Here is a 14,657-nt window from a genome sequence, read left to right on the forward strand (position 1 = left end):
AATAGGAATACATAGTTTTTTAGAAATCTGTTTGCTTGAAAAAGCTATCAGGACATTGACACAGATACACTAACACAGAGACATCTATATTAAACCTGTGAATTATCTTTTGAACCAGAGTACAAATGGTGCTTAGTGAAAGCTCAAACGGGATTATACTAACACTCAGAGGAACAACACATTCCTCTGCTTCACTGCGACAGGCAGACAATTACCTCTCAGAGCACATTCATAGTGTAATCAATAGATTAATTAAAAGTAAAACTATCCAAATCCCAGTAAAACAAAATGCTATAGTTTATGTAAGATCAATGAAACTAACTTTGTCTTCCTGGGGATGTAAACATTTTAACTGGGATTTTTACAAATTGAGATTTTTATCTCTTTTGTGGTCTACCAAAATCCCCTGGTATCAATCCAAAAGTTTTCAGTCTGTGGATAAAGAAAGGTAAACAAGAGAATGGAGAGAACTGATGTGGTCTTCCTGGGTATGGAAGGCCCTTGAGCCAGATCGTTCTGGTGAGATTTTGGTTCTGGTGATTGAGTCACAGATAGCTCACTGCAGTCTCCCACATGCACTGACTCTCCATGATGACCTGGAGAAGCTTCCCCAACTTGCCCTCACTCCACTGCCATCCCTGTGCCGAGCTGATCCAAGCCCTTATTGTTCTCTTCTCACACATGTTCACCTGTGTCTAGAAACTTCTCCCAGGCACTCAGAGGTACTTCTCTCATGTCCTGCTAAAAGATACTTGTTGAGAATCAGAGAGCAAGAAATAGGTGTCAATGGAGGATACACCTAGAGATGGTATGTCCATAAGTCTATATTACATCTCCTTGCTGCAAGGCTCAGGGAATAGCAAGAAGAGGGTGTAACTGGAAGCTTCTCTCCTTCCCACCAGTTCCTGAATATCCATTCTGAGAATTAATATTAATTACAAACTGCTTGGCCAATGGCTCAGGCTTATTACTAACTAGCTTTTACATTTTATATTAACCCATTTCTATTAATCTATGTATTGCCACATGGCTATAGTATGAACTCACATCTTGCTTCTCCAGTGGCTGCTGGCGTCTCCCTGATTCTGCCCTTTTTCTTCCTATATCTCTGTTTGGATTTCCTGCCTGGTTCTATTCTGCCTGGCTATTGGCCAAATCAGTTTCTTTTAATAAAGAAATAAACCAATGGTAATAAAACATATTCACAGCATACAAAAAGATAGCCCACAACATTTCCCTTTTTCTGTGTATATGGGTCTACCAGATGCTCTAGCACAGGGTAATGATGAAATTGATTAGTTATTAATAGAAAATGTGCTGGAGGCCTCAGAATTCAATAAAAAAACACTATGTAAATAGCAAAGTTTCGAAAAAGGATTTTTCCATCACTTGGCAACAACCCAAGGAAATTGTGAAAAAATATCCTACTTGTTCCTTGTATAGTCAAACTCCACGACCTGCAGGAAATAACCCTAAAGGTATGCAAAGAAATGAAATTTGGCAAATGGATGTGCTTCATTTTTCATAAATAGAAAAATTAAAATATGTATACTATATAATAGATACATATTCAGGATTCCAATGGGCAACTGCTTTGAGTTCTGAAAAGGCTGATTCTGTAATTATACACCTATCAAAAGTCATGGCCATCATGGTAATACCTACATAAATTAAGACTGACAATGCTCCATCATATATCACTAGTAAAATAAAACAGATTTTTGCATATTATAATATAAAGCATATTATAGGTATACCATATAATCCTACAGGACAAGCAGATTTAGAAATATCTAATTGCACTTTAAAAGAAAGGCGGTAATAAATACCGTCCAGAGATAGACTACATAATGCCGTAGTAACCTAATTTTCTAAATGCTAATAAGAAAGGAAGAACAACTGCAGAGACAATCAAACGATTGTGGAGCTGCTAAGCTAAACCAACAGATGGTATCTTGACTTCAAGATTTGGGTGTAAGGATATGTTGCTTTGGAAAAGAGGTTCTGCTTTTGTTTCCACAGAAGATGAAGAGCTGTGAATTCTTCTGGCTAAAGTGGCTTGATCAAGGAAGACTCCCTGAGAGGTTTCCATGGGAGCAATGACCCAGGCGATCCAATATCCAAAACAGCTTCACAGCAACTGGATAAGAGTATCCAGTTTCACAGATTGCTACAACCAAGTTTTAACCATAATTCTAATTTTTCTCAGGATTCCCATATGATTAACAGCACACCCAATAAACAGGAATTATTATAGAAAACTATATCCAAAATCCAAAAATATTGTTTATAAATGTGCATTTTCATTTAAACGGGGTTGGCTATAAATTATTAATGGTCATAGCAAATCTCTTTCTAAAGAAAAAAGGGGGATATGATATACGAATAATAAAAACGCAGATTATTGAATCTACTTTAATCCAACAAACAACTGTCAATCTCAAACTACTTAATACTGGTATGGATTTTGGTTTACAGATATAAATTTAAGGTTAATTTTGTTATACTATATGTATGTTTCTACTCTGGTTTAAGGTATTATCTTAAAGATGTAGCTCATTGAAAAATGTAATGTATAGTTAAAAATACAAATTAATAGTCATCTATAATAGTCAAACTTATATTAGTTAGGTTTTCTAGATATGCAGAGATATATTTCAAATAGATAGGTAATCTTCAAACACTTCAAAGACTTACAGAATATGACATTTAAAATGTTTTAAGAACTTAGACATTTCTCAACAGTGATGTTGAGTGAGAGATGTCTGCTCCTGGAAGCATCAATTACTTCAAGAGGATAATGGGCATCAAAGAAGCTCTTTAAGGACTTTGCTTTCAGTGTGTCAAGATTAGCCATTTGTGCAAAAAAAAAGTTCTTGCCTGGACTGCTTGATAATATACTGTATGAAATGGACATGTTGAATGGACAGAAAAAATGACTGCTGAACAAGGTGGGGCAGTCCTTTAGGGTTCCTGCTTCATGGAAGAGTTTGCCAGACATTCTGCAGGACACAGAAGAAAGTGACTGACGAATTTTGCCAAAATAGGCGGGACAGTCCTTAAGATTTCCTGCCTCTCTGACAAATCTGCCAGACATTTTTGGCTTATAGGCTAAAGATGGATGCCCCACCATTACAAAAGAACTTTGGGTAACTGTCCAGGAAGCCAGATATCTCTGTCATTTCTAGAGTTTTGGAAGTTGTTTACAATGCACTCTCTGGTTACTTAGGTAACATCATATCCTTCAGGGGTCTTTGATGGAGTTAAAGACTAGATAGTTATAATTATAATTTTCCTTAATTATGATAAAAGAAAAAATAGATATGAAATGTTGACCCAAAGAGATGAAACAGATGATATAATATTTTACTTAATTTTATCAAATACAAATAGACTAAATATTGTAACTGTAATTCTTTCTTGATAACCATTTTGTTATAGGAATTTTTATTATGTTAAAGTTAAAACCTTCTTTTTTAATGAGACATAAAAGGGAGATTATGTTGGATGCCCTTCTGTATGCTGTGAATATGTCTTATTATCATTGGTTAATAAAGAAGCTGATCTGGCCAATAGCCAGGCAGAATAGAGCCAGGAGGAAAATCAAAACAGACATAAAAAGAAAGACGGTAGATTCAGGGAGACACCAGCAGAAGCAAGATATGAGGTAAAAAGCCACAGACCTCAGGGTAAATAGAGAATAATAGAAATGGGTTAATTTAAGTTGTAAGACCTAGTTCATAATTAGCTTGAACTAATAGGCTAAAATGTTTGCAATTAATATTAAGCCTCAGAGTGGTCATTCGGGAACTTGCAGGTGGGAGAGAAATGTCTGCTTACAAGAACGAGTGGAGAATTCTAAGAGACTGGGAAGAAATAGCATGTCTTCTGGATGTGGCAGAGCTGTGCATTCATGAGCTCCTGTAGTTGCATGCTCATGATATGCCCAGGCTCAAGTCAACATGGATGGGGGAGGGGCACACAGGTCCCCACCCATAGCTGAGGAGCTATGTACAGTTGATGGCTGCCAGGGGAGGAGAAATCTATTTTCTCTAAGGTGTAGCCTCTGATGGGTTATCCAGGCTCTACATTCATGGCTATATGAGCAGCACTAACTATATTCAGTGTGTGTTAACTAAAAAAGACAACACCAAGTTTGGAAGAAAACAGGGGAAACAATCTGAAAAGAGCTGGGGGGAGAGGAACAGTGAATGTTACTGAAAATCACCATATGCACATATAGAATTCTCGAAATAACATTTTTAAAAATAAATACCATTGAGTCAGCTGACAAAAGTCCACCTGCTTGGCTTAAACAACATTATATAACTGGTATAGGATCACATGGCCAAATTTCTACTTGAAAGTTTATATGTTAGTGACAATATTTTCCAAAAGACAAATCTCTCTCTGAATGAGATGGTGTCACTTACCTTACTGTTTGAAACTGTTCTAGGGTCACTTGGGACTCATGGGAACTTAAGTACACTATTATAACCCAATGACATTTTCCACTGGAAAAATGAAATCCTAAAATTCACATGGAATTGCAAAAGGTTCCAAATAGTCGTAGGAATCTTAACCAAATCAACAAAGCTAGAGTCAGTGTACCACATGACCTAAAAGGTACTAAAAAGCCACAATAGTCAAAAGAGCACAAAACCAATTACACAAACCAAAAGAATAGAAGAGAGCCCTAAAATTGATCCACTCATTTATGACTTCTTATACAGATACCAGTTTTCTTAAGCAGTGGTGTTGGGTTAATTGGGTATCAATATGCAAATGAAGAAATTAGGTTCTTATCTCATACAGTGTATAAAATAAACTCAAATGGATTAAACTTGTGTGTGTGAAACTGCTAGACAAAGCCTGGAGGAAAAAGCCCCTGATATTGATCTGGGAAATGAGGATTTGAAGAATCCAAATGCTCAGACAACAAAAGTGAAATCACACAAACTAGATGGCTCTAAACTAAAACTCTTCCATATTAGTAAGGAAGACACAGCTAAGTGGACAGACAACCTAGGGGATAGGATGAGATGGGTCTGAAGCGCACATTTGATAAAAGGTTAGTTTCCAGTACAAGCAGCTCAAACAACTCCTTAGTAAGAAAAAAAGTAGATCTACAAAATATACAAAGATCTAAGCACACAGTTCTTAAAAGAAGACTCAAGAACTGACTAAGAGATGACTCAGCAGTTTGGAGGGCTCATTGTACTGACTGGAGAGATGACTCAGCAGTTTGGAGGGCTCATTGCACTGGCTGGAGAGATGACTCAGCAGTTTGGAGGGCTCATTGTACTGGCTGGAGAGATGACTCAGCAGTTTAGAGGGCTCATTGTACTGGCTAGAGAGATGACTCAGCAGTTTGGAGTGCTCATTGTACTGGCTGGAGAGAAGACTCAGGAAGTTGTACTTCCAGAGGACCCCAGTTTGATTCCCAGCACCAACACTGAGAAGCTTGCATCTGCCTATAACTCCACTTTCGGGGAGTCCATCACCCTCTTCTGAACTTATGTACATCACCACTACGCCCAACACACACATGCATAAACATAAACATATTTACTAAAGAAGACCTACAAAACATTCAACAAGTTTATAAAAACAACTTGTACTATCATTGTCAGGGAAATGGAAAACCAAACCTCATAGGATATTATCTCAATCTTGTTAGAGTTGTATTATCAAATTAAACAGAAGGGTCAGAGGACAAAGACAAAAAGGGAACCACTGGAGACTGTTTTTCCTAAATGCACATTAGTATAACCATGTAGAAAATAAAGATTAATAGTAGAACTACTGTGTGATCAAGCTATCCAACTACCGAATTAACAGCCCAAGGATGTGAAATTAACATGTCAAAAAGATAACTTCTCCTTCATGTTCACAGCAGCACGCTTTACAGTGACCATGACATGGAATCAAAGTGTGCCGGTCTGCAGATGAATGAGGAGAATGCGATATGCAAATGCATGATGAAATATTCAGATTTTCAAAAGATGGAAATTCTCCAACAGCACAGAAGAAGCTTGAGGACAAATAAGCCAGGCCCAGAAGGACAAGAGGCTGGAAATCTCAAAAGTAAAAATTCGGCTCACAGAACTAGTGTTTAGAAATGTAGTTCTTGGGGACTGGGTGGTAGGAGACTTGAGGAATGTTGGTCAAATAATACAAAATATAAACTATATAAACAGTAGAATATGTTAAAGAGATATGGTGTAAGAAATAGAGTACTAAATGTTCTCAGAGTGCATAAATATTTTCACACAAGAATGATTAATTATGTGAAATAATATACAGGTCAATGACTTGGTCTGGCCATTACAAAACATGTACATCAATAATATATCAATCTAGGAAACATTAACAAAACACATACTTTTTCAAGAAGACTCAAAACTTCCAAACAAAACCAAAGCTTACCAGAATTTTAATTGGCTTCACTACTTTTCTTGTAATGATACCAGGGGCTCTCAAGCGGATGGCTTCCAGAACACACCACTTAATTAGAAGGAGCTTCTTCAAGTCATCGTCAGACACTTTAATCTTATCTTTCCCTGTAAAGAGAATTGTTTAAAGATTAAAGAAAAGATGTACTAGAGAGAGCAGAAGGTGATTTTGAGCAAGCTCAGCAATGCAGGATAAGCTCACCGAGGAAAGTGCTGCTGGGATGTATTGATTTTGTCTCCTTCCTGTGCCAGATGGACTGGCACCTAACCCTAGCTGTAACAGTCCTTTGGCTACAAAATGGCTAAGATGGTGCCTGTCTAGAAAGCGGTTCAGTTTTTTCCTCATCTCATTCTTCCTTGTCAAAACCCCCATTGCACTTAACAAAACAGCAGTAAAAGATTGGCAGCACAAGGGGAAATACAACAGGCCAGTAAAGTAAAAGTTTCCAAAAAGTGCTGGGCAGCCTTAGCCATTGTGGGATGCAAATCAACATTGCCTTAAGGGGCTAGAAAATGGCTCAATTGGTAAAGATTTGCCATGCAAGCATAGGGAACTGAGTTTGAATCCCCAGCACCTACAGAAGAAGCTAGGTGGGGCTGAATGTCAGCATTAAAAAGTAGAGACAGAGGTCCCTGCGCTTACAGGCCAGCGAGTCTAGCAGAATCAGTAAACTCCAGGGTCACTGAAACACCTGTCTTGAAAAATAAGGTAGAAAAGCATTGTAGAAGACATCTACCATCCACTACTACCAACCACAAGCTGATGTACAGAGTGTTCCAGGGATCTGATGCTCTCTTTTAGCCTTCAGAGGCACTGCATTGCATGTACACGGTGCACATATATACGTGTAGATAAAAGCACTCATATATTAAAAATAATGTTTTTAAGTTCTGGAGATCATTACATTGCAAAATAAACCCAACTGTGGAAGATAAAATCACCTTGTTCTCATATGCACTTACATATATCCATATACATACACACATATGCAAACATATATACATATATCTATATACATACAAACATACACACACATACACTCAAAAACTACTTTAGGATTGCATCTCATTCTAGTAAGAATGGCTATCATCAGACAAACAAATGAAAACAAATCTTGGCATGTATATAGAATAAGCAGAGCCTGTCTACACTGCTAGAGGGACAGTAAACAGGTGCAGCCTCTACAGAGATCAGCAGGGAACGTCCTGATGAAACTAAAACAGAACTCCAAGTGATGCAGCTATACATCCCCTGGGTATGGGCCCAGAGGACTCTAAGCTGTACATACAAAGATACTTGCATATCCCTGTTTACTGTTGCTCTGGTCTCAACAGTCAAGGTAACAGAAACAGCCTAGATATCCAACAGCAGATAAAGGGATAAAGAAAATGTGGTATAGATACACAGTGGAATTATATTCAGGTGGAAAGAGGAATGAAAATGGATACAACTGGAGATCACTGGACCTGAAAGGTGACTCAGCAGTTAAGTGTACTTGTTGCTCATGAAGATGGCATGCATTTGCTTCCCAGAACTTACAACAACCAATGACTTCAGTTCTGGGCAGATTCAACATCTTTTTCTGGCACCAGGCAAGCACATAGAGCAAATCCATGCATGCAGGCAAACACACGTACACATAAAATAAAAATAAATAAGTCTTTTTTTAAGTGCTGGAGATCATTATATTGCACAAAATAAGCCAGACTGAGAAAGAAATAAGTGGTCTGTTTTCTCTTAAGCTCAGAATCTATATTGAAATGTATGTGTTACACATACATATATGACTGTAGTAAGGAATTAGGAGAGGGAAGAAAGAGTCTGGGGGAACAAGAGAGTGTTATGAAATATATATTTATAGGGAAGAGTCAGTCACAGGAGGTCAGATGGGTAAAGGCAACAAGGAGGTGAATAAGAACACAGTACAGGTTTTCAAAATATGACCTAATGATTCTACAGATTGGAAAACTTAAAGGAAATGGACAACTTTCTGGATAAATATCACTTACCAAAATTAAATCAAGACCAGATAAGCAAATTAAATAGACCTATAACTGCTGAAGAAATAGAAACAGTCATCAAAAGTCTCCCAACCAAAAAAGCCCAGAACCAGATGGTTTCAGCTCAGCTTTCTACAAGATTTTCAAAGAAGAACTATTATCAATACTCCTCAAATATTTCACAGAATAGAAATAGAAAGAACATTGCCAAACTCTTTTTATGAAGCTACAATTACCTTGATACCCAAACCATATAAAGACACTACTAAGAAAGAGAATTATAGACCAATCTCACTCATGAACATTGATGCAAAAATACTAAATAAAATTCTGGCAAATTGAATCCAAGAACACACCAGAACCATCATCCTCCATGATCAAGTTGGCTTCATCCGAGAGATGCAGGGATGGTTTAACATACGAAAATCTGTCAATGTAATCCACCATATCAACAAACTGAAAAATAAAAACCACATGACCATCTCTGTAGATGCTAAAAAAGCTTTCGGCAAAATACAACATCCCCTCATGATAAAGGTCTTGGAGAGAGCAGGGATACAAGGAACATACCTAAACATAATAAAGGCAATATAAAGCAAGCCAACAGCCAACATCAGACTAAATGGAGAGAAACTCCCAGTGATCCCACTGAAATCAGGAACAAGACAAGGTTGCCCACTCTCTCCATATCTATTCAATATAGTTCTTGAGGGCCTAGGTAGAGCAATAAACACAAAAAGGAGAACAAGGGGATACAAATTGGAAAAGGAGAAGTCAAACTCTCACTGTTTGCTGATTATATGATAGTTTACATAAGCAACCCCAAAATTCTACCAAGGAACCTCTACAACTCATAAACACTTTCAGTAATGTAGCAGGATATAAGATTAACTAAAAACAAACAAGATATAAGATTAACTAAAAACAAACAAAAAAACCAGTAGCCCTCCTTTCCACAGATGATAAATGGGCTGAGAAAGAAATCAGAGAAACATTACCCTTCACAATAGTCACAAATAGCATAAAATATCTCAGAGTAACTCTAACCAAACAAGTAGAAGACTTCTATGACAAGAACTTTAAATCTTTGAAGAAAGAAACTGAAGAAGACACCAGAAAATGGAAAGATCTCCCATGCACTTGGGTAGGCAGAATTAACATAGTAAAAATGGCAATCTTACCAAAAGCAATCTACAGATTCAATACAATGCCTATCAAAATCCCAGCAAAATTCTTCACAGACCTTGAAAGAACGGTACTCAACTTCACACGGAAAAGCAAAAAACCCAGGATAGCCAAACACAATCCTCGACTTCAAACTTTACTACAAAGCTATAGTACTAAAAACAGCCTGGTATTGGCATAAAAACAGACTGGATGACCAATGGAACTGAACCGAAAACCCAGATATTAATATACACACATTCAAATACCTGATTTTTAACAAAGAAGCAAAAAACATCATATGGAAAAAAGAAAGCAATTTAACCAATGGTGCTGGTATAACTGCATATCAACATGTAGAAAAATGAAAATAGATCCATATCTATCACCATGGAGAAAACTCAAGTCCAAATGGATCAAAGACCTCAACATAAAGCCAGCCACACTGAACCTCAGAGCAGAGAAAGTGGGAAGTACACTTGAAAGCATTAGCACAGGAGACCACTTCTTAAATACAACCCCAGTGGCACAGACACTGAGAGAAACAATTAATAAATGGAACCTCCTAAAACTGAAAAGCTTCTGTAAAGCAAAAGACATGGTCAACAAGACAAAACGGCAGCCTACAGAATGGGAAAAGATCTTCACCAACCCCACATCAGACAGAGGACTGTTCTCCAAAATATACAAAGAACTCAAGAAATTGGTCATCAAAAGAACAAATAATCCAATAAAGAATGGAGTACAGACCTAAACAGAGAACTCTCTACAGAGGAATCTAAAATGGCTGAAAGACACTTAAGGAAATGTTCAACATCCTTAACCATCAGAGAAATGCAAATCAAAACAACTCTGAGATTCCATTTTACACCTGTAAGAATGGCCAAGATCAAAAACACTTATGACAACTTATGCTGGAGAGGTTGTGGGGTAAAGGGAACACCCCTCCATTGCTGGTGGGAGTGCAAGCTGGTATAGCCCATTTGGATGTCAGTATGGTGATTTCTCAGAAAATTAGGAAACAACCTTCCTCAAGACTCAGCAATACCATTTTGGGGTATATATCCAAAGGATGCTCAATCGTGCCACAAGAACATGTGCTCAATTATGTTCATAGCAGCATTGTTTGTCATAGCCAGAACCTGGAAACAACCCAAATGCCCCTCGACCAAAGACTATATAAGGAAAATGTACAGCTCAATAAAATCAATTTAAAAAAGATAGAAAAAAGAACAAAGTATATATAGAGACACTTGTATATGAAAACATCACAATGAAACTCATTTCTTTGTATGTTAACAAAGTTAATTTTAAAAGACACACATGTACACACAGACACTCAGAAACACTCACACAGCCACACACACAAACACACACAGGCACACACAGAGAGATACTCGTACAGAGACACACAAAGAGACACAGAGAGAGAGATATTAAAAGTGATGTGGACATCTTTCCTGACAATTATTGTTTGTTTTTGTTGGTTTGGTTTTGGTTTTACAAATGGAAACCAGGTCTGGCCTTGAACTCAATCTTAATCCTTCTAATAGCTTTGACTGAAGGCGTGCACCATCATGCCCAGCTCTTTTACTTTTCTATTTAGTTATTTCTTATTGAATCCAAAGACAGGGACAGTGGGGTAAGGGGTGGCTTCTCTGGAATGAAGAGCATGCCCTCTGAACACAGACACACCACACTTTCCTGAGATGAATAGATGGAGATACCTAAAAAAGGAGCGGAGGTCAATCTTTACTCAATCTTCAGTGTGGCCATGGAATTTCAGTCAGATTATACCACTTAATGGTAAACAATTCAAGGACAGATGCATTTTGAAAATTCCTTGGAATAGCACTGCTTTCAATCTGGTCTCGGCATCATTTAGTAAGTCACTGTGATCAATGCACCCAAGTAGATCCCCATGTCCTCTTCCATCTCTGTCTCCCCACAGGACCAGAGACAATGAGCCAGCCGACCATGGACAGATCCTAAGGATTCCTGAGCTACAAGAAGACTTTGCTACATAAAGTGGGTCCTCTCTTTTATCTGCAGTTGTCACTACAGCTGATGAACATCAGTGCATCAGGACCTGGGGCACAGGCATTTACCCGCACTGCTCAGGAGAGAAGCAGGTGGATCTCGGTGAGTTTGAAACCAACCTGGTCTACAGTTCCAGGCCAGTGGGGCTACATAGGGAGACTCAAAATCAAACATCAAAATAAATAAAATGAAAATAATAAATCTATCAAAAGTAAAATCAGTTGACATCAGTGATTATAAGAGGCTCCCTTCCCTCAGAGGTGTCAGGTTATGAGTGCACGCACACTTGCACACATGTATGTGGCTATGTGTGTCTCTCTATATCTGTGTGTGTATGTTTGTGTGTCTCTGTATATGTGTGTCTCTGTGTGTGTACATGCATGCCCCTGATCCTCTGTACACACATGTGGTAGCCAGACGTTGACACTGGGCAGTTCCTCTACTGTTCTCCACTGTTATTTTCTGAGTTTGTCACTAAACCTGGAGCTTAGAGTTCTGACTAGACTGGCTTGGCCAGAGGGTCCTCTGTATCTCTGTCTCCACTGCAAGCCTAGGAATGACATGTATGCTCATGCCTGGCTTTTCATGGTGCTGGGGAGCTCACGTGGCCACCATAACTGTGTAGTGCACACTTAACCCACTGAGCCATCTCCCTAGCCCTATTATGTCTTGAACATTTCCCTAAGTCCCAGCTTGTTCCCACTCCCTTGGCTCTGCTAGAGAGTCTAAAAGGCTTCTCAGAGCACAATAGCCAACACTGAGCCCTTTCTTCCTCCATTACAATTGCCTCTGTTGTCTTGCCATGACAGAAAATGGTTGGAATCTGCCAAGTTGCTAGAACTTTCGATCAGTCATCCCTGCTGCCTCTGACTGACACTGTGACAGAATACGGAATTTACACTTGGTTCTTTGGCTCCTCACACTTCGGGGGACCACTGAGTGACAGGGGAGTGAGAAGAGTCTTTTATCCACACTTGAACTTACGTTAGTGAGGTGATGCTGGGAGGACAGAAGAAAGTTATCCCAGAAATCAACTTGGGATCATTAGATTGGAACTCTGAGTCCTCAACCCACACCTCAACTTCTGGGGGAGCTTAACTTCTTGATGGAATCAACCATGTCTGTGAAGGGCAAAGTCCCTAAAATCTCTTCTGGAGTTTTTGAACACACCCATGTGTTGGGAGGGTCACACACACCAGCTCTAAGGGGCAAGACATCCCACTGCTGGCCCCGTTCAGATGCTTCCCTCTATCTGGCTACTCCTCTGCATTGGTGATAACAAGCTTCATAATAAATAAGTGATGGTAAGCTCATTCTTAGGATGGTAAGTTCCTCTGAGCTCTGTGTTATTAGAGCAAATCACTGTAGCTTGAGGGGGATTGTGGAAACCCCAATTTGCGGCTAAGATGGACAGAGTTTGAACGAGTGATATGGGGCCTACTACTTTCTGTGGTTATTTAAAGCAGGGGCTCTAAAGAGGGGTTTAGCCCTGAATTTCAAGGTCTCCCCTAAGTTCGGGGAGCTAGTACAGGAACTGGACTAAGTTCTCCAACACCCAGTTGGTGTCTGCAGAGAAGTATAAAATGCCTTGGTGTAGAAAGATAATGCCAATGTTTTCTCTTTGGCAAATACAGCCTACATACCCCTTTATTGCGGCCCACATGGAATCTTGGAGACTGTGTGACCTTTGTACATCACCCAACCTGTTCACCTGACTCAGCTGGCACACCTAATATAAAGGAGGGGCAGTGACTGTGTCTACCCTTATAGAGCTGTTGTCAGGGCTGTGGAGGGAAATGTGTCTAAGTCTCTCAAAGTCCTAACTGTCAAACGGCATTACCTCAGCAAGTGCCACCCTCATTATGAGTCTCTCTGCCCTTTGTAGCTGTTTGAAAGGCTGGATCCCACTCACCCTTCAGGTCACAGGTGAAACATCCCCTGACAGAGCCTCCCCTGAACTATCCCAGTTTTCTCCCAACTCACCGCCATGCCATTATATCTTCATGGGGTTGATACAGAAATTAAACCAGCTTATCATATTACCATAGGATTTCCCAAATGTAATAATATCTCTTTTCTTTCTGAACCTCACTTATTTAATACCCATGGATGTGTGATTATGATCTAACACAATGTCTCGTACATGGGAAACAGTCTGTACGTGATTATTGATGGGATAAAGGAATGGACAAATGGGCTGATTCTAAAACAGTAGAAGAGAAGATCAATTTTTAAAAGCTGTGCGTGCAGACAATGGGAAACGTTTAGAAACAATTCTGAGGATGATTGGGGAAAATGTGTAAATTAATTAGAATTTAGTGCAAACCTTGCATGTACTAGACCCAGGACCTGACAGTTCTGGGACATCCCCCCAGTGATGTTATGCTGCAGGTCTACCGACCATACTTTAATCACAATGCAGTAACGGATTAAAAGAAAAGGAAGGGAGCTATGAATACCCCTCAGTGAGAGAGCACTGCCTTAGACGTACACGGTCCTGAGTTCAATGCCCAGTGCAGTCAGTTAATAAACAAACAAATGACTCCCTTGTGTTTTATTCATTAAATATTCTCATTTGAAAACTGCTCTTATTGCTATAGTAATTTTAAAATTATCTCTTCTATTTAAACACAAAAATAAATAAATTTAGAGAGTGAAAATTATGACTTAAATCAGAGTTAGGTCAGAAGTCCAAGTGCACATACTGACACCAACCATCACTCACCTGGGTTTGATTTCTGTCAATGTATAAGAAAGGACTTTTAGTTCTCATGCTGAGCCGTAAGACTGGGTCATACATTCATCAACCCTGATAACTTTTAATCCAGAAATTCTACCCACTTCAAGATTACATTCTAATTGTATTTGTATATGTGTTGGGGGTTGAGTGTGTGTCAGGGTGCACACACAGAGGTCAAGGTAACTCAGTAGAGTCAGTTGCCTCCTTACACCACGTGGGTCCTGGGCATAAGACCCAGGTCTTTAGGCTTCGTGGTA

At 39.0% G+C, this 14,657-nt stretch overlaps 1 protein-coding gene across 3 annotated transcripts in view; it reads right to left on the reverse strand.

Annotated features, from left to right (window-relative positions):
• Positions 1 to 14,657, reverse strand: part of LOC119823934 (24-hydroxycholesterol 7-alpha-hydroxylase) — an 87,513-nt gene that overhangs the window by 22,058 nt on the left and 50,798 nt on the right. For all 3 annotated transcript variants that reach the window (XM_038344069.1, XM_038344068.1, XM_038344070.1), the window contains exon 8: positions 6,430 to 6,563. In XM_038344069.1, the coding sequence (XP_038199997.1) occupies positions 6,430 to 6,563 (134 nt within the window). The remainder of the gene's footprint in view (positions 1 to 6,429; positions 6,564 to 14,657) is intronic.

This window comes from Arvicola amphibius, chromosome 9, assembly GCF_903992535.2.
Source record: "Arvicola amphibius chromosome 9, mArvAmp1.2, whole genome shotgun sequence".
Taxonomy (NCBI): domain Eukaryota; kingdom Metazoa; phylum Chordata; class Mammalia; order Rodentia; family Cricetidae; genus Arvicola; species Arvicola amphibius.